This window comes from Aotus nancymaae, unplaced genomic scaffold (assembly GCF_030222135.1).
Source record: "Aotus nancymaae isolate 86718 unplaced genomic scaffold, 86718_ANA_hifiasm-v0.15.2.pri h1tg000003l, whole genome shotgun sequence".
Lineage (NCBI taxonomy): Eukaryota > Metazoa > Chordata > Mammalia > Primates > Aotidae > Aotus > Aotus nancymaae.
The window spans coordinates 55,187,970-55,209,476 of record NW_026988414.1 but is presented as its reverse complement, the minus strand read 5'-3'; the positions used below and the strand labels follow the sequence as shown (position 1 = coordinate 55,209,476).

General features: G+C 37.4%; 1 protein-coding gene across 2 annotated transcripts in view; it reads right to left on the bottom strand.

Annotated features, from left to right (window-relative positions):
* The window catches only part of BNC2 (basonuclin zinc finger protein 2), a 451,398-nt gene that overhangs the window by 149,844 nt on the left and 280,047 nt on the right, over window positions 1-21,507 (bottom strand). For both annotated transcript variants that reach the window (XM_064381327.1, XM_064381328.1), the window contains one exon: window positions 14,182-14,284. In XM_064381327.1, coding sequence (XP_064237397.1) covers window positions 14,182-14,284 — 103 coding nt within the window. The remainder of the gene's footprint in view (window positions 1-14,181; window positions 14,285-21,507) is intronic.

Genomic DNA, 21,507 nt, shown 5'->3' with positions numbered 1-21,507 from the left:
CAAGTTAAGTACAAAATAACTCATGTTCCATTTAAGTCACAACTTTCTAACTATAACTGTCAAGGTTGAATTAATTAGGATATTTAATACCAAGGAGAGAGAAAGCTTGCTTCTAGATTTTTTTTTTAAGGCAAGAAGAAAATGAATGATATGTAGCTAAGAGAGTTGGTCCCCAAGTGTGGTGATAAAAACTGTCAACCCTTATATACAAAGGGTTTATTTTTTTTCTTGAACAAAGTTCGTGTTTTTTCAAATGAAAAAACTCCACTGAGCCTCTACAAATACTCATTATCATACCTTATATACATTATGTGAATGGTCCTTGATTTTTTTTTCTTATCCCTTAATACATGAAGGATAATGTATAAATACTCTCATGGTTTATTATGAATGTGACTCCAAACTGTAGGGAGGGAAGAGGGACAAAAGTAGTTCCAATAGGCCCCACTGTCCTGTGGATTTTAATCAACCTCAGTTGACATGTAAGCGGTATGTGGATATATGTATGCATATCAATACCAACAATCAGTCCAGGGTAGAATCTGAGCTCCACTTGAGACTATATAGCCAATATTTCCAGCTGATTAGCATTTCCCCTCTATGGCCTTATATGCATAATAAAGTCCTCAAAATAGACTTTGAAAATCATTAAAGTCTGACTGAGGCACACATAAAAGTATTTCACCACTTGTTTGTTCAGAAGCTGTCTCTGCTGGCTAGTAGATGAAACAGGTCCTTGGTTATATGTATTCTCCTGCTCCTTCATTCTTGCATGGCCCACTTTTGGAGGCATGACTTTGCTCTTTTGCAGCAACTCCACATGAAGGTGGTAACAGGCAAAGAGAAAATTTTATCTGCAAATGTGACAGTAGATTGAAGAAGAGATTTAGTAATTGAATCTACTTGCTGAATTTGGGGATTATTATTACTGTCGCTGTTGTTCTAGCCAACCTCCAGTTGCCACGGCCAGCTGAAAGTTGGCTACACAAACCCTGCTTTATTCAATTTATGTATCAGTGGATTAAATGCACAGTACACTGACTATAAAACATATTTCATTTTAAAAGTAACTATTAAGATTTGCTATCTGAATTAACTATGTACATCTTTTATTAAACAAAAATATAAATTCCTCTGTAAGAAAATAATCACCCTACTCCCCGGCTATTCACTTTGAAGACTTAATTTTCTTAAAGGAGTATATATCTATATAAGAATTTCATTAATTAAAAACTGCAAAGGCAAGGCATATTTACTATTTGATAAAAATATGCTTTAAACTATCACATGTGAAAAAATATTTCAAAATTGAGAGAATCATGACATAAAAAATCAGCATCTGGTAGGGAAATACCTAAAAGAAAGAAATTATTATACTCAGTCTTTTTTTAAAAAAAATGAATGTCACCTTTGTGTCACAAGTATTTTTCCCTCCTTCCCCCAGTAATTCAGGCTAAAATCTCATTCTAAATCTATAATCAATCCTCTTTCCCCACTGTAATCCCTTAAAATCTCTAGGTTATCACACACACTTTTGGCACTGATGTGTGTTTTCTTCTGGATTGCTGGATTTGCTTAATGCATATATCAAGTATCAAATTGCTTTGTATTAGTAACTGTTGGGATAAAAAGACCCTATGTAAAGATTTGCTCATAAAAATGGGTTAAGAGGGCAGTCTTACGGCTTAGGAAAACTCTAACCTAACGAAATCTTAAATGCATGAGTAGAAAATGTTAAGAACTGAAGTAGTATCTGCTGATTTTTCCACTAATGTGATCAGCATATGATTGAGCAGAGAGGGAAACCTAAAGTTACCATCCCATTCTCTATTAGTGGCCTGTTTGACACGTATGAGTTATCAACAAGGCTAAAAATCTTTTGGGATTTAGACCATTGGCAAAACGAAAGCATTTTATACCATCACATGTATTTAATGGAGCACAAACTTTCAGAAAAGAAGTGAAGTCTCCTGAAGTAATGTGAACGAAGAAACAGAGGAGAGATATTGGTTAGTGCTTTGAATTGTTTACTAATTTGATCATGATCATAACCCTAATTTCTAAGTAGAAAAGTTCAATTAATTGGTACCAACAGGCACAATCAAAAGAGTTAATACAAATTGTAAAATGTAGCAATTTTTCCTTTAGATATTTTACTGTATTTAAAAACCAGTAATAGAAAACACTTGCCAAATTCACTTAGTCTCTGACTGAGGCACACATATGTGATCTGCTAATTTACAGCTTGCACATACAGATGTTCACACTTAGTAAAAGGGCTTCTTAATAGCTTTTCTTTAATTAAAAGTGTGTTGATAATAGGTGTTTTAAATATATCCAAACAACACAGCTGAACTGACAAATGCCTGTCTTCATGCCTCACCATGTCTCACATTGTAGCAAGATCTTATAAGAGAGAAAAGGTTGTATGATTCAGTCGCATATATATAGGATAAATGTTATCCCTCAAAAACTCCAAATGAAATCTTTCATTAATTTTTCTTTCTATGATCTGTTTCCAAGCAGAAAATGTTAGATAGCTACTCAGTTTATGTAGCCGAAAGCAGAACCACACAGCCGTTGCTTGCTGCCTGCAGTTTTTTTTTTTTCCTTTGCAAAACTTTGAACCCCATCCAGCTTTGACACACTGCCTCTTCAGTTAATAACTATCAAGTTTCCCCTTGTCTCCTGTCTACTTTTCTTTGAGGCAATTGCGCACTCAGCACCCCGAGATAATAACACACATCTATAAGATAAAAGCAATGGCATTAATGTAATTGTCTGCCTCTCTCTCTTTAGCCTAATCTTTTTTTTCCTTCAGTTTTGACTGCCTGTGTGACACCTGTTTTTGTCTCCTCTGATCCTACGACAGGTTTTCCGCTGACAAGGTTTTTGCCTGACAGAGATTCTGCAGACAAGAACATAATAAAATATGAAGAACTGCTTGTCAGAGTTTCTGCCAATGCTCACATGAAATACAGAAAAAAAATGACTTTTTTTTAAGGGGCCCTGTGATGGTCGCTTTTGGCATGTCAGAAGAAAAGACCTCCCTAGCCAAGTTCTCCAAGCCAAACAGGTGTTTTCTTTTATGTTAGAGGTTGATTTGTTTTTTAATTTTTACTGATAGTAGAAAACATGATTAGCCAAAAGAGGGCGGGTGGGTAATGTCTTACCCTCAGATTTTTGCAGGCAAAGGAATATTTAAAAACTGGAAAGTAGAAGGTATTTCACTCAAGATTTTATCTTCTGAATAAAACAAAAACACCAACATCTGTTAATGATTAAACAAATTTAACTTCTCTAAAATTTACTTCCTGGATATTTGGGCTACTAAAACCTCCCACTTACCTTTCACTTATTTTGTTGTCTGAAGACAGAGGGGAAACAGCAAAGGTGAAAACAGAATGAGAACTGGAAAAGAAAAATGCACAAATGGACATACAAACAAGGTGTTTGTGGGCTGTACTTAAACCTTAAAATGGGAAGAGGCTGCTGGAAAAGAAACTGGCAATTAGGAATCTGAGTGAGACTTTTCCATAAGCTTAGAGTTTCAATAAACCTTTGTTCCATGCACCACATGAGAGATACTGCATTAGGTTCCAGCACACAAAGATGAAGTGCCCTTCCTGAGCTTCCCAAGTTAGTGGAACGATCAGTATTACCCAGAAACCACCCTCTGGTCTCAGCAAAGCGTGTTGAGAAAATAAAGAAGGGAGCACTTAATTGCTCCAGGGGTGGGGAGTGGTGGTGGAGAGGGGAGCAAAGGGGTGGGAATCACACTTCCTTGAAGAACAAGTCACAGGAAAGACTGGGCAGGATCAATAGTGCAGCAAGCATGAAAGTACAAAAAACTGGGAAAGAGTGTACAGTGGTGAGTCCAGCGACAAGAGCCTGGATTTAAGGTGTTAGGATTCTCACACTAATTGTAACTATTCTGCCACCAAACGACTAAATCTAAGCTTTAGCTCTCTAAATATATTATCTCTCACCTAGAGCCTACAATTACCACGTCTTATAAAAATATAATTCCTGGCCGGGCATGGAGGCTCACAGCTGCAATCTCAGCACTTTGGGAGGCCAACACAGGAAGATCATTTGCATCTAGGAGTTTGAGACCAGCCTGGGCAACAAAACAAAACCCTAACTCTACAAAAAAATAGCTGGTAGTGCACACCTGTGGTCCCAGCTACTCAGGAGGCCAAGGTGGGAGGAGTGCTTGAACCCAGGAAGGGGAAGTCGCAGTGAGATGAGATTGCACCATTGCACCTGGGTGACAGAGCAAGATCCTATCTCAAAAAAAAAAAAAAAATATATATATATATATATATATATGTATATATATATATATAATTCAAGCCAACATATGTAATTTTAATTTTTCTGGTTTCATCTAAAAGAGTAAAAACTAAAGTGACATTTATTTAAAAATATATTTGACATGATACATCAAAAATATTATCAATATGTAGACAATAAAATAATAATTATTAACGACCATTTTACATTTTTTTTTTGAGACGAAGTTTTGCTCTTGTTACCCAGGCTGGAGTGCAATGGCGCGATCTCGGCTCACCGCAACCTCCGCCTCCTGGGTTCAGGCAATTCTCCTGCCTCAGCCTCCTGAGTAGCTGGGATTACAGGCACGCACCACCGTGTCCAGCTGATTTTTTGTATTTTTAGTAGAGACAGGGTTTCACCATGTCGACCAGGATGGTCTCAATCTCCTGACCTCGTGATCCACCCACCTCAGCCTCCCAAAGTGCTGGGATTACAGGCGTGAGCCACCACGCCCGGCTACATTCTTTTTTTAAATAAGATGACAGCTCCGAAATGTGGCGTACACTTTCTACTTGCAGTACGTCTCAATTTGGACTAGCCACATTTCAAGTGCTCAAAAGCCACAACAGTGGCTTCCTCACTGGACAGCCAGGTCTAGAGTTGCCTTTACATTTCTTGGTGAGTAGAATCTAAGGCCCAAGATTGTCCTTTCAATTAGATGGGTTTGCATTCAAATTTACAGTGACATTTGACTGTATAGAAGGCTAGGAGGCTCATGAGGTCAAAGTTGGGATTTCCCTGGGTACCAGGGAGCAGCTGAAAGGAGAGCGGAATCTCACTACTGGGTCTTTTAACAAATACTGGTTACAACTCTATCTAGTTGTGGTAGTAACTGCTTAAAGTACTTCTTTGGGTATGTGCTTAAAGTACAATTCTTTGTATTTAAAGTACTTCTTTGGGTAACTGCTTAAAGTAAAATTCTTTGGGTATATGCTAACTAGTAACAAATTAATTCAGGAAGCTTTTGAAGATATATAAACATCTACAAAAGCAAAACCTGGTAAGGAATGGGATGTATAAATAGCAAGGAATGGGATGTATAAATGGCATTTTAGGGCTCCCAGAATGCAATTCAGAGTTCTTTTTAAAATACTGTACTCATCCAGCAATTTCGCACTTCAGTAAAGAGGGGAGAGGAGTTGGAAGAAGTTACCATTTATGACACGAGAGAGAAGGAAGAGTGGTTGAAAGGATCGACATGATATTGCTGAGGCATCTGGGGTCCTTATGACCCAGGCAAAACTCCTAGTTTATCCTGAGTGAAAGGAGAGGAGTTGAGTGTGTTTCATTTATAACCCCTTCAATTTGTGTTCTGCTTAACCTGGTGAGCTCCAGTTAATTAAGATGTTCCTATAAACAATTAAGCTTCCTGTAGGATCGTTAGCAAGATATAAAAATTTATGATGTAATAAAATGCAATAAAATGATAAAGTGGTGAGCCCATCAAAGCACTTTACATACAAAAAGATAGGTGTGAAAATAGGTAAAAGTAGCCTTAATCTTACTTAAATTCATCTACTTGTCACTTTTGGATTTTTAACAAGTAAATATTACTTCAATTTATTTTATCTGGTGCACTTCTCAAAATGCCTTTTGGTGTAAAATATTCCTTACTGTGTTCAAATAAGGGCTCAAATGACATTTTAGAGGAAATGGAAGGCATGGAACTATACTGGATTTGCTAGGGAAAACAATTTCACCTAGGGAACACTTGGTCCGACAGCCAAGAGAACTGTTGACCTGAACTCTGCCACTGAATACTGAAGATAACCTTCCATGGAAAAAGAAATAATTTCATCCCATCCCATTCCACATTCATACCTTAAGGGAGACACTAGATACTATCATTAATATTGATGTTTAATATTATTTCATTGACTTAGTAATAACAATACTAGCTCCTAAAACTGTTTTGTCAGAATATTGGGCTAACCCTACTCTTTGATTTAATCCTCTCTCAAAATGAATCTGTGATATTTAGATAAATTGCTATTATTATCAGAATTTCTCCATAAAATAACTGTGTCTTAGAGAAGGCATTACTAACAAAAGGCATAGAAGGGATTTGACCACTGGCCCCACCACACCCAACATTTAATCACCTAAACTTTGCTAAAACATGCCTATCATGTCCTCAGTGTTGAACTCTTACTTTTGCAGGAATTTAGCAATAACAAAGACTAACACTTATTAAGTGTTTACCATGTACAAGGCATCTGGAGTATCTCAATTCATCTTAAAGAACACTATGAGCTAGGAGCTCATCAGTCACATTTCACGGATGACAGAACAGAAAAATTATATAATTGGCGAGGTTCTACCTACAGTAGGCGATAGAGCTGCGATGTGAATGTAAACAGTCTCATTCAAGAGAAACATTCTTACCTACTTTGTAGATTGCCTCCCATTCATTCACCTGAAGCTTTTTTATATCCTGGGGATAGAGCTGTGTGTGTTTCATTCGCAACACCCTCCCAAGAAACTCCTTAGCAGCAGACCAGCAGGGACTACACTTGAGGCTAGGTCTTGCCAGCCTCACCTTATCACCTTATGTTCCATCTGAATAAAATAGAGCTAGGAAAAAAAAATCTGGGGAGCTACTAGGCAGAGAGCCCAGGACTTTAAAGGGGAGGCACTGTTTGTGCTACGTTTAAAGAAAATTTAAGGAGTTCAAAGCACCATCTGAAAGGTGGGCAGGCCGAGAAACAAATCAAAAGCTGCTCAGGGACACAGTAAGAAAATAGTTACTGCCATTAATCAAGCACCAAACCTTTGCATTTGTGAGGATGTCCTCCCTTTAGAGCTTATCAGCAGTGATCAGGGAGTAAAGGAGAGAAAAGCAGAAAAGGGCACGGTGTCCTCAGGTCAAGCCCAGAAAAGCCTCCTGTGTCAGACAGGAAAATGGCCTTATGTTTGCCCTCTAAAAGGAAAAAAAAAAAAAGTCCAAGGACTTTGCTTATGGAAAGACCAGAATCCAGCTGCCTCACCAAAACTAGGAGGCTCGTTTCCCTAACCAAAAGAAAATTTTGCAGCTAGGCAGTCGGGTTTCAGTATTTACAATCTGGAAAAACTAAGTCTACTAGAAAGACAAATTCTTTAAGCAGCTACTGTATCAGCTCCCACTTTTTCCAAACTAGTGCATCAAGGGAAGAAGACTATAGTGTTTCTATCCTTGTGTTTCTGAACAAAGCCCTAGAAACATCTTCCCAAAGGATCAAGTTCTCATTTTGCCACTGCTAAGCTAGCATGTACTCCCTTCCCCTGAGGACTCAAATTAGTACCTGTGCTACTGTTCACCAAACCCTAAACACCACTTTGGAAAAAATTTCCATGAAAGAAAATGTTGTTTTTGTTGGGATAGTCTCCAAGCCAGAGCTTTCTGGGAACATTATCTTCCTTTGTCAGAGGAAACTTAGTTGTTTTTCAGTCTCCTCTCTTTATCTTGACACGTTTACAAATTATCATATGGACACTGTTGTGGAGTCACTCAGAATAAGCACGATATCACAGAAATGTCATGCTTTATTCTTATGATAAAGGACTTTCTATTTGGAGTGGGAAGGAGAGAAGACTAGGGAAGAAAAGAAATTGGCAAGGCAAGGTTATATTGGACTATTTTAGTTATGTTAGGTTTGGGGCTCAAGTCAGGGAGAATATTAGAGAATTAACAGTTGAGAACAAATGACTTTCACAGATATTTAGACAATTTATAAGAACACAGACTGGGACAAACAATAAAGACATGTGACCTTTCATAGGACAAAATGAAACATTACTTGTTTCATTGCTTGTAAGTCCCTGCAAAGTACCATGCCTCCAACAAACTTGAGGAATTTGTAAAAAAAAAAAAAATACTGAGAGTTCATGATTCTAAATGTAGGACTGATATAATCAAAAGCTTTTTGATTATAGAATGCTCATGAGCAACATCCCTGATTTAGGATTTATGCAAATTTAGTCAGAATAAGATTTTCTTTTAGGTATGGCCTTGCCAGATTTAGCAAATAAACATACAGGACTCTCACCTCAATTTGCATGGTAATATTTGTATTTAAAAATCATTTATTGTTTATTGCTATTCAGATTTAATGAAAAATTTGGTATTTTCTGTTTGGGTGAGGGTCTCTATAAATACCCCTGGTCTGATATGACATATCAAGTACAAGTTCAAAATTCAAATTCAACGATGCTGAGAGAAAAAAAATTATATCCAGTGAATTACAAAAAAGAAAGGTTTGAAATTAATGGGTTATGTGCATATTAAGTCTTACAGTACATTAAACCATAAGGCTGGTTGGTATATGACACTAAATTAACTTTATGCTTCTCATCATTTCCTGTGGTGAAGAACTGAAGGCTACCTGGCACAATACTTCATGTATGAGATATGTTTAATAAATATCTACTGACTGATGATCTGGATGATGCAGACCAGGTCTGCTCACTTTACGTTAAAAAAATCTTAGAAGTTTGGATGAAATATAGGCAGGAAAAAAGCTGGCTTAATTAGTAAATAATTAAAGTAATAATGTAAAACTACCTTTTCCTTGAATGAACTGCATGCAGTAAAAGGAAATCACATTTACAGAACATAATAAAGGAAAGGTTTCAAAATTCCAGTGCAACAAGCATTCTTGCAGGCAGACCTCGGCCAAAGGAAATAACACTGGTATTCATTCAGATCTCTTGGAAGTGAATGAAAATTCTAGCATTCATCCAGCTTGTTGGAATGGCATATCCTTTCATTTAAAGTCAAAGTTAAAAAAAAAAAAGAAAATAATTTGCACAGAGAAAGCTACTGTGAGTGCATTAAGCTATAAAATATAATTTTTATTCATCAAGTCTCATACTCTTGCCAAATGCTCACCTCACATACCTAGGAAACAGTGGAATTGGTTAATTTTTTTCCCCCAGAAAAGAGGCTTAACAAATGAGCTTCATCAGAAGTAAAAGTTACTGATTTAGTTTAAAAAAAAAAAAATTCTAAATGAATTACCTTTCTAAAATCTGCCCACTTCTTTTATCAAATATACAAATCAAATATACACCATCATGGCATAAAAACAATTTTGTAGTTATATTAGATTATCATTAAATATTTCCTAAAATCCCTTAGAATTTAGTTTACTTTGTTTCTTATTTTTACTATTTTATTTACCTTCATCTTAATGTTTTAGAAATAAAGTCTTCATCTGAACTATGGACAGTAAAACTAATTTGCAATAAAACAATAAAAATTGTTTCGTGAAGCAGTCCTCGGACTTTACATAATACCTCCTGTTTTTCACAAAGAGAGCAAACTCCTATTGGTAATATGCTTCTCGTTATAAGCAGATATTCTTCAAGGAAGAATAGTTAAGTAGGACTCACTTCCACCTGTACCCAATGCTAGGTGTATTCTAGTAGTACCAGCTAATTTTTAAGATTCTGTAAAATAATTGGCTGAAGTCTCAATTCTGTGAATGGTCAAATTACTTCTCTAGAGTGGAGGCAAACGGTTAAAAGGGAAAAAAAAATTACATCACCAGAAAAGGGAACCCATTATTGCGCTTATCCTGATATCTCAATCTTATTTTGCCACTTTTGAACCAGAAAGAGTTGAACTTCCAGAAAACTTTTGTTGTTGTTGTTTTTCAAGCCATACTCAGATCATTTGAGGTGAATAAGGAAAAGCACAGAGAAGACAAAGCGAATAAGGGAACGTAAAAAATATATAGTACTTATGGTATTTCAGTGAATTAAGTGGTAGTAAGCTGGAGTCCTTTTACAGAGACTTGACAAAATTAGAAACTCTGAGTCATTTCTGGCCCACCAACTAAGTTATTACAGAGTAGGTATGGCCATCTTTTACCAAACGAAAAAAGGTGTAAGTAAAGTTAAATTTAGTAAGCCCTGCTTTCTATTATCAGAGTGAAAGAGCTAAGATTCCTTAATGTGGGGCAGGGTGGTGGTAATGTAGGAAATCCTTTATTAATTTAGTAGGAAATACCTACTGATATTAAGAACTGCTGAGATTCCTTCCCCGCTTAATTCAATAATGCTAAGGATTTTAAGGAAATATTTTGTGAAAAGTAACACAGCCCTCTTAGTATCAGTAATTTCAAAACCCAGCAATATAATGAATTAATCAGTGTTTATTTTTTATTTATTTATTTTTGAGACAGACTCTCGCTCTGTCACCCAGACTGGAACGCAGTAACATGATCTCAGCTCACTGCAGCCTCGACCTCCTGGGCTCAATCACCTCCCAACCCCCACCCAACCGCCACAGCCTCCAAAGTAGCTGGGATTGCGGGCGCATGCAACCACACCAGACTAGTTTTTGTACTTTTTCTAGAGACAAGATTTTGCCATGTTGTACAGGTTGGTCTTAAACTCCTGGGCTCAAGCGATCCACCTGCCTCATCCTCACAAAGTGCTGGCATTACAGGTATGACACACCATGCCTGGCCTTTAATTTTTTTTTTTAACACATTTCTAAAGATTTCTGTAAAGTAGCTAATTTCAAAAACTCAAGCAGGTTTAAGAAGCAATCTGTAAGTCAACAGAGTGTGTGTTTATGTGTGTGTACATATAGAGAGACACAAATATGTGCATATATATGGTATATAATGGGCCATGAAATCCAACATCTTAGGAACAAACTGAAATTGCTGTTAACAAGGGAAAAATAGGAAGATATTTATTCAAGAAAGAAGGTCAACAAATTTCTAAAAATTCTTCATTTTAAAGAGAATACATGATTTTGGCATTTGGTTATTTTTTAGCAGCAGATATTAACATTTTTTTAATTGACACAATAAAAGGTAGAATGCATTCAGCGCTACCATGAAACCATTCTAGGCAATGTATCTTAGTAGTCTTGTTGCTGTTCCATGCATTTTCAGAGGAAAATCACACACTGCAAAACCCAAGTCACTTCCTCCTTGCTCCACACACAGGACACTGCATGGTATAAGGCAGTCAGAAAGAATGCTGTGTTTCACCTCTGAGCAGAAGTAATTGGAGACATGATTTCAGGGTTTCTGTGCAGAGGGAGGGAATGAAGCAATTAGTTGTAATGCTAGGGGCAAAAAGAGTGGGTGCTCTCATCCCAATGCCAGTTCCAAGGCTAGAGGCCAACCCCTCACTGCCGTATTTGCCCTCATGAATGGGGAGAGTGTGGGATTCGCATGCCTGGGTGTATGTATTTTGAGCTGTATACAGATATCTCCCTGTTGTGGGAAAAGACAGGTCAAGGTGATAATTGTAAGGGAAAGAATTAGAATTCATTTTGCTAAGGCCTGAGAAACACGAAAATTAATATCCCAGAAACCTAGAATTTTTAATGATACAGTAGGAAAAGCACAGTCTGGTTTAACAGAAACATCCTATTCAAGTCAGGTGAAAAATAACATTCTTCAGAAAGTCTTTGAAACAATCACTGGCCAGGAATAATTTATGTTGTTCAAGAAGCAAAAAACATTGCTTTTCCCTTTACACTACTAACGTAATATGCACATGGACACTGATAGATAAAACAAACTCTGGTGACACCCTTAACTTTTATACTTACAGGCTACCATAGTAGATAGATAATGACAATACAAGATGGCTTTGGCCAAATTGACAGTGAATGAATGAAATGCCGTTTGTTTAATGACTGGCCTCCCCTTCAGTGCTCATCAATGGTCCATTTCACTTTTAACATGTATTATTTAGAAAGGCTCCAATATTTTCTCTTTACTTTTCAAAATATGACTGTAAAGTAGGTACTATTAATCCTATTTTACAGACAAGAAAACTGAAGTCCAAAGATATTAACATGTCATAAAGTGGCAGTGCCAGGATTTCACCTCAGAACAGTCTACACCCATACTGCCTTCAATGCTCTTAGATTCTTGATGGGTTTAGTACATAAGCAAAATCAATACTTCCTCAGAGAAAAAAGGATATTTAGGAAGTGTTATGGGCTTAACTGTGTTCCCCCAAAATTCCTATGTTGACATCACAACCCCTACTATCTCAGAATGTGATTATTTTTAAATATAGGGTCTTTAAAGAGGTGATTAAGTTAAAATGAGACCCTTAAGGTGGGCCCTAATCAATCTGACCGGTGTCCTTAGAAGAGGAAATTTGGATGCACAAGACGATACCAGGGGCTGGGCACAATGATTCACACCTGTAATCCCAGCACTCTGGGAGGCCAAGGCGGGCAGATCACAAGGTCAGAAGTTCGAGACCATCCTGGCCAACCTGGTGAAATCCCGTCTCTACTAAAAATATAAAACGTAGCCAAGCATGGTGGCACATGCCTATAATCCCAGATACTGAGAAGCCTGAGGAAGAAGAACTGCTTGAACCTGGGAGGTAGAAGCTGCAGATACCAGGGCATGCACCCACAGAGAAGAGACCATGTGAGGGCAGCCATCTACAAACCAGGAGAGGCCTCAGAATGAAACTAGCCCTGCCAACACTTTGATCTTGGAATTCTAGCCTCCAGAGCTTTGAGGATATAAATTTCTGCTGTCTAAGCCACCCAGACTGTAGTATTTGTTATGGCAGCCCTAGCAAACTAATACAGGAAGAGAGACAAAATCATCGAATGTAGTAACATAGAGACTGCAGAAGTAACAGCAGCTCGTCTGTTGTTCAAGACTGGATTGAGAATTCTTACTGATTTGGGCCTTGTTGTTAATAAGGCAGGAAAGCGTTTCATCCCTGGGGACATGAAGGATTACAGGACTGTGGCTGCATAGTGGATACATACTCCTTCCCAGGTATTCCTCAGACTACTCTCTCTCACACAGAAACATGGCTGAAATGTCCCCACAACTCCATCACACACGCCCTCACTAGCAAGGTACATGATAAATTAAAAGCATTTCAAGGCATGGCCCAGTGTTGTTACCTCAGATCTTGCTAGAATAACATGACATTTATAAAAATACAACCCACTGAATGTTTGGCACTGCTTGGGAATGAAGAATATGTCCACTTAAGAGCCAATACCCAGGGCTCTCAAAAAATCTCAAGCCAGGATTTCTTTTTATAAACATTACCTATCTTTTTAAATTCTACAGTGTGGGAGGTGGAAAAAAAAAGTCTGCTTATTTCCAGGTCTCCTTTTGCTTAAACAGAATAAACACAAAACATACGCAAGAATATGCTGAATGCTCAGTCAAGGCACATTGACAGAACAGCTCTGTGCACCTAGCAAAAAGCCTCAACACTCACGTCCTTTGCGTGGGGTCTTCCCACCCCAGCAACACACCTACACAGAGCTCACACTCTACCTACGTCAACTACCTCCAATCCCCACGCACACTGAAAGGGAGCATTTACAGGTTAAATTTTCAGATACCAGCCAGATAATGTTCCCGTTCACTCTCTCGTCCACCTTAGACCATACAACATTTAACATCTAGAAGGATAAACTCAGCCTCTAGCACATACGACAAGGGTGAGCAGTCATCGAGGAGTTCTCAAGCAAGGAGGATTTGCCAGCTTCCCTCTGAGATCCAGAACCTGAAAGGCCAACTGTGGTATGTTTGAGTTTCCATCAGGCCTGGTGCTTGCTGGCTGCACCTATGCTCAGTAAGAACCCCACAGCCCAAATGTCCTATAAACATCTCGGCCTTCTGCTGAGAGCTGCTTGCCTAGCACTGCTCTTGGAGCTGAGAATATTCTGTTTGAGAGCCACGAGCTGAATCTTAACTAACACTTGGAGCACAGCTGATCTCTCTCTCTTCTCCAGGCCAGTGACTGCTCTAACACACACACACACACACACACACACACACACACACACACGCACACGCGTGCAAACATAAGAACGGGAAGAAAAGCCCAGATTTTCCTCACCATGTGCCACCCAGCCATGTTTACACTGATCACAAGTCCTCAGGTTAATCTTCCCTGGCTGAAAACATTCACACGTGCAGTTTACCAGTGTGCAACGGATGGCCTGAAAAATAAAGAAGGAAAAAAAGATCAGCATCTGTTCAAAGATACTATACTCTTTTCATCATTTTAATAAATAATGCCCACTTCCATTTTTAAAGCCTTTATGATGGTAGAGGCCTAGAGAATTTTAAAAATAAATTTAGATATCACCAAAATCTCTTACAAAAACAGGTAAAGAAAACAAACAAAGCTCATTCACTAATATAATGTTTTAGGTCATTCATAGTAACCTTTAAGTTAGAAACTTTGAATAAAAATAAAGGTTTACATATTCTATAAGATACCGGATTTATAACATCACAAATCCAAAAGAGAAAAAAGTAGATTGCTGCTAATATATATTTCCACTTAAATTTATCCACTTGTCAATAAAGCAAAAAATACATTGTAACAAATTAATATTCAAGTGAAACATTTATGAACGTAAAATATGTCGCACAAATATTATTATTAGAATATTACTTTTCTTCTGCTGAATTTCAATTAAATGTTGTGCTAAACTTTCAAATATATTTTAAAGACACTTACTATGCCCAGTAAGACCTAATGTATTTCTGTTATTGTTTATCACATCCCAATTCCTTGAGTATTTTTTCTTTTTTAATTCTATTTTCATTCCTATTTTGAAAAATACGAAACAAGCCTCCTCTTATTTCAACAGTGACATAAAAACGTTTAAATTTTGGTTTTAGATCAGACATGAAACAAAAAAATTATTTATGTGAACATTTTATATCTGGAATAGTACAACTGTATTGTAGAAAACCGAAAACACTGAAAAATCTTTCATTTCCTTATAACTACTTTAAAAAACCATCTCATCAGTTAATATTATAAAATGAATCCATAGAAAATTAGCATAAATGGAGTGTAACTTTTTATGAATAAAAATCTATATTTAAGAATTGTGCTGAAGCTGACCTATGCTCTCAGACTACAGTTAATAAATTTATCTCATACAGTTAATTCTAATTTGCATGGAAATTCTGAAGACAGAAGGGATTTAGTCTGATCATTCGCAGATTAACAATCTACTGTAACTACTTGAACTGCCAGGAAAAGATCTCTCTGCAGATTTAGATGCAATCAATGATTACTGATTCTGGGGTGGAGTGGTGGGCATGGGGATACCTGAAACTGTAGCTCTGTGCCTGAAAGCCATGCTCACTTACACAGCTCCAGATGCTCATATTTCTGGAACCATTTGGATTTTTATATAAACTGTCTCATTTGTAACAGGCAGTATTTTAGATATTGTTAACGTGATTGGGACAAATTCCATTTCCAGAGAATAAGACTGAGCGGGCTTCTACCATTCCCTGTGCTTTGGATCAGGCAAGTGTAAAGTACTTCTCTTCTATTAATTAACATTAAATCTATGGACCTCTATTTGGTTTCAGATGTTGGAGTCCTCACTGTAGACTCAATTCATACTTCACCCCATCCTTAATGTATGCTTCTATTTAATACTAGGGAAATATTTAATTGTATAATCTCCCTGATATTTCAGGATCTCTCTTCCACATATGGTCCAATTGTAACTAGGTTGTAAACTTTGTTGTATGTAGAAGTGATTAAAGAAATTTGTGACTATAAGGAGAAATATTTCTTCCAGTCCCAGCTACTCAGAAGGCTGAAGCAGGAGAGTAGCTTGAACCCGGGAAGCGGAGGTTGCAATGAGCTGAGATCACATCACTGCACTCCAGCCTGGGTGACAGAGCGAGACTCTGTCTTGAGGAAAAAACAAGTTCTTATTTCAATTTCAATAATTTATTGACTGAGAAATATCAGAACATCCCAAGCTAGAAACAGTTTATTTAAATACATGTTCATTAGTTAATGAACTCACAACTACATTGTACTGTGACCAAAATAAAAAGAGTTTAGAGGACAGCATTTCCACTAAAAACAAGGAACTTTACAAATTATCCAATTATAAATTCAGATATGGGAACTGTTTTAATGTCAAATGAAATGCAATAATAAAAGCTTTCATAAATGCTTTTAAAAAAATAGCTCTGTTTTACCAAAATTAAGGGAGGGCCAATATAATGAGATGATATTTCAAGGACAGTTAATATAAACTCCAGCATAAAAGACATAAATACTTAAATCATTAATTTGATATTTAATTATTTTATAAAAATATCCTAATTTTGTATTGTCTTTAAAGCATACTTTCATCAACTTTAATTACAGCCATATTCAAGACCAGAGCAAATTAAGAGACTGTGTATTTGTTTTATTTTTATGTGTATTTATTTTTTTTTACTGGTTGAATCATTCATTCACTTACTCTGAACTAGCTTATGATTCAAATATTTTGTCTTCCTAAATAACTTTATACATCTGGTACATTTGGGAATTCAACTTTTTAGATCATCATTTCTTTTTACGAATTCTATTCTTTTTGTACCTAAACATACAAACACTGGAACACCTCAACTCCTTTTGTATATAAACACTTAAGCACTAGAATATCCATTTTGTATTTCTATGAATTCCAGAAGGTCTATTTGTTTTAAATTCAGATTTATATAGACTACAATTGTCCCTTAAGGGAATTATATATATTTCAACAATATGGTCTAAATAAATATTTTGAGTAAGAGACTATTGTGGCTTCAAAGGAAATTTCATTCTAAATAACATTTTTGAAACAGCATAAAACTTTGACATACTATTTATTCACAACAAAAAAGAACCAATGTGATCACTGGCCAACTCACCCACATGCAAAAACATAAATTATCATAAAACTATCAAAGCCAGTTAAACATCAAAAATGTATGTGCATTACAAGGAGACAGTTGGGAAGAGTCAAAATGAAGACTCTTTCATTCTTGTGAGCATGTTCACTGCTGCCTCCATTCAGCTTATGTCTGAGTGCCTCCAACCCTCTTCTGGGCACTTGGGACAAGACCAAGCTGCATGTGTTACATTCTGTGAACCTTACACTTTGAAAATGCAGGTATGCAGAAAAGAGCAGACAGTTCAGTCAGACTGTTTCCACCTATCTACGCAGAGATTAGTACTCAAGTCTGGGTAAAGTAGGCCTGCAGGACCCAGCCTAACAAGGGTGCCAGGGTGCCCTGTAACTCTTTCCTCAATTTCTGTTTTTGGAAACTGTCTGCTCTTTTCTTCATACCTGCATTTTCAAAGTTTGTAGTTCACAGAATGTACCACATACAGCTTGGTCTTGGTCTGAGTGCGCAAAAGAGGGTTGGAGGCACTCAGACATGGGCTGAAAGGAGGCAGCAGTGAACATGCTTAGCACACCCACAACTCCACAAGAACAACCATAACAACAACTAGAAATTTTCTTAAGTCTGCAATGTATTAAAAGTAATTATTCCTTCTGCTTACCTTTACCATTGACTTCCTGAAAGAGAAATCCATGCACCCAGCAACCAGTGCTTCCACTTCCTCACCACCACCTACATTTTAACTCCACAATCTGGGTTCTGCCCTACACGTGCCTGAAACTGTCTCTCTGAGAGGCAATGTTCTCATCCCATCTGGTCCTTTTTTCTAGTCTCCTTGTCCTCCCAGACTCTGATGCAGCTTACAGCACTAACCCTCCTTCATTCCTGGGCTGTAGAGACTGATTATCCTAGTTTTTCTGGCAGCAACTACTCTCTCCTCTCTCTCTCTCTCTCTCTCTCTCTCTCTCTCTCTCTCTCTCTCTCTCTCTCTCTCTCTCTCTCTCCACTGTAAATAAATACAGGTGTTTCCCATGGCCAAGCTCTTCATTCTTTAATTTGGCAATTTCATGCCCCCCTACAGCTTCAAATAGCATCACTAAGCAAAAACCATCACTTTGGAGCCAGGCACTGCCTCTTTAAGTGGTGGGAAGTGGATGGCAGTGTCCCTGTGCTCAAGGACTTGACAGTTTGGGGTTATGGGGCAGTGGGTTTAGAGAAGAGATCCTAACTAAGAACATAAAGGAAACCCTTACACAGACTGAAGAACGATTCCTCCTCGTTATTCCTCTGTCCTTTCCTCTACCAAACCTCAGGATTTTAATTTATTTACAATAGTAAATTGTTACCTGTAATAATTAATAATAGCTAGATTTATTGAATATGTGCCATTTTCCAGACATTGTGCTAGAGAGTTTACAAACATAAGCCTTCTTAGTTCTCATAAAATAGCATGAAGTTACTATCATTACTTTTATTTCACAGAGAGAAAACTAAGGTAGAGATAATTTACCACGTTACCTAAAGTCACTCAATTAGCGAAGTCACAGATCTAGAAATCAGAACCAGCTCTCAATCCCACTGACTAGGAATCTTCCCCCTGCAGACGGAGTCTAGCTCTGTCACCCATGCTGTAGTACAGTGGTGAGATCATGGCTCATTGCAGCCTCGACCTTTCAGGTTCAAGCAATCTTCCCACCTCAGCCTCCCAAGTAGCTGGGACTACAGGCATGCACATCATGTCGAGCTAAGAATCTTGAGTTACGATTCCATTCACAGTTATGGGCACAGTTTTCACTGATACTCTGCCTTCCTACAAAACTTATCTATCCCTTCCTTTCTTGTCTTTTACTCTCACTATTACTACCATAATTCCAGTCTTTTTTTTCTAGATGATTCAAACTGTCTCCTAATTAACTTTCACATTTCTCTTCTCTCCCTACCTCTAAGAACATTCTGTCTTCTTAAGAGATCCACACGGTTGATCATTTTGTATTACATTTGCTTGACTGAGGTTATTTTCACCCTCTTGTTAGACTCTGCCTACTAGAGTGAAAACAGTGGCTGTCCATCCTCCTTGGTTAGACACAGTGGACTACTCTGTCATCCAAATTCTCAATGCCTATTTCTCTAACACCATGCTCTGGACCTTCCCTTCTTCCAAGTCCCGCTTAAGTTGTTAACTCCTACTCATTCTTCAGATTTCAAGTATTACTCATTCCCCAGGGCCGCGTCCATGTCTCCCATTCAAGACTAGTTCCCTATTTGACTCCTGTGTCATAATGGATCTGTCAGAGTACTTAGTACAGGTTGTGAGTATTATATTTATTTGTGTGATTATCTGATATGGGTCTGTTTTCCCCTCTAGAATTTAAGTTCCATGAGCGAGGGACAGACATGTCTGTTGGGCTTTCAGTGTATACTGGCAAATAACAGATGCTCAAAAGGCACTTCAAAAATACATGATTCTCTGAGCCCATTTCTTCATCTGTAAAATGATAGTAACAATGACACTGCAACAGTGGCAAAGCACTCAAATGAAATAATGAACATAAAGTAAGTGTTAACCTGTCTGGCAACAGGAAAAGCTCAATAAATGACAATCATTAATGGCCACAAGAAAGTTTCCACATAATATATTTAAATGATTCTTTTATCTCTTATGATTCTTCCCAATGTATTGTTTTACTCCAACACCTTGCAAATTGCTTAACACATATTTAGTCTTAATAAATAAATGAACACTTTGACATACATAATACCATATTACTCATACTATAATCCTCTCTAACGTAGGCACATAGATTATTATTTCTGTTTTACTATTATGGTTCAGAAACGTTTATGTGTTTTACATGGCTCTTAAATGATCTAGTGGTGGAGAAGACAAATCTCCCAATTATGACTCAGTTTATTTCCATTACCTATAGAAAACTGAAGAAAACTTACAATAAAAATAAGTAAATTATAAATATTCATATTCAAAAGTACATCTAAAATATACAAAACAGAATAATTTAGTAAAAAATTAATCAATGTTTGGTCAGTAACACTTTTATATCTGAATATTAAATAAAAGTACATTTGAAAGTATTTTGGATGAGTTCCAAAGCTCAAATACAGAGGATAGGTTCTGTTATCACTAAAGCTGAGGTCTCTTTAGCTTTATAGTACTTATAGTTGGTTTGAACTCTGCAAGTTTATGTGAATTGAACACCAATCTTCTCATCAAATATTTCTCCGGAAAGCACAAATTGTTGTTTCAGTTAATATATAGGGTACTTCACAAAAGAACTATACACAAGGCTAATTAATAAAACTCCTATTAGTTGTTTTTTGTTTGGGAACGCTTACCCTAGTTATCTGACACAAAATTTAAAAAGGCAAAATATAGCCTTCAGGCAAACAGAAACATAAAACACATATTCCGAAGGACCAATCACAATGAGAGTGGAAAAAACTGATTTCCTTTCTGGGTTTTGGCGTTTCACACACACACAAAACCAAAAAAGCTATTCACAAGGAGTTCCCTACATGTGTCCATTAACCTTGGCCAATCAATCTTGCTCTGTCACCCAGGCTGGAGTGCATTGGCATAATCATGGTTCACTGCAACCTCCTCCTCTTGGGCTTCAGCGATCCTCCCCACCTCAGCCTCCCAAGTAGCTGGGACTACTGTTGCATGCCACCACATCTGGCTAATGTTTGTATTTTTAGTAGAGATGGGGTTTCACCATGTTGCCCAGATTGGTCTTGAACTCCTAAGCTCAGGCGATTTGCCTACCTCAACCTCCCAAAGTGCTGGGATTACAGGCATGAGTCATTGCACCTGGCATAAAAACCTTTTTAACTCTTCTATCCCCTTGTTAATTTCTGGAGAGAATAGCAAGATTTACAATATGAATTATGAAATTTTAAATATTTAAAAATGCTTAATAGTTAAATACATGACCTACATTAACATTAATTTATAGAAAAAGCTAATCAGAGTATCCACTCAGGTTTAGCAGCTTAAGCCTGTAATCCCAGCACTTTGGGAGGTCGAGGCAGGAGGATGGCTTGATCCCAGGTGTTCGAGACCAGCCTGGGCAACATGGCAAAGCCCCACCTCTACAAAAAATACAAAAATTAGCCAGGTATGTACAGTTGTAAAAGAAAATGCATCACAATAATTAATAAAAGGCTCTAATGTGGGGGAATAATTTTTTTTTTCTTTTTGAGACAGAGTTTTGCTCTTGCTGTCCAGGCTAGAGTGCAATGGCATGACCTCAACTCACTGCAACCTCTGCCTCCCAGGTTCAAAAGATTCTCCTGCCTCAGCCTCCTGAGTAGCTAGGATTTTAGGTGCTCACCATCATGGCCAACTAGTTTTGGTATTTTTAGTAAGGATAGGGTTTTACCACGTTAGCCAGGCTGTTCTTAAACCCTTGACCTCAGGTGATCACCTGCCTATGCCTCCCAAAGTGCTGGGATTACAGGCATGAGCCACTGTGACTGGCTTGAAAAAAGAACATTTGTTCTT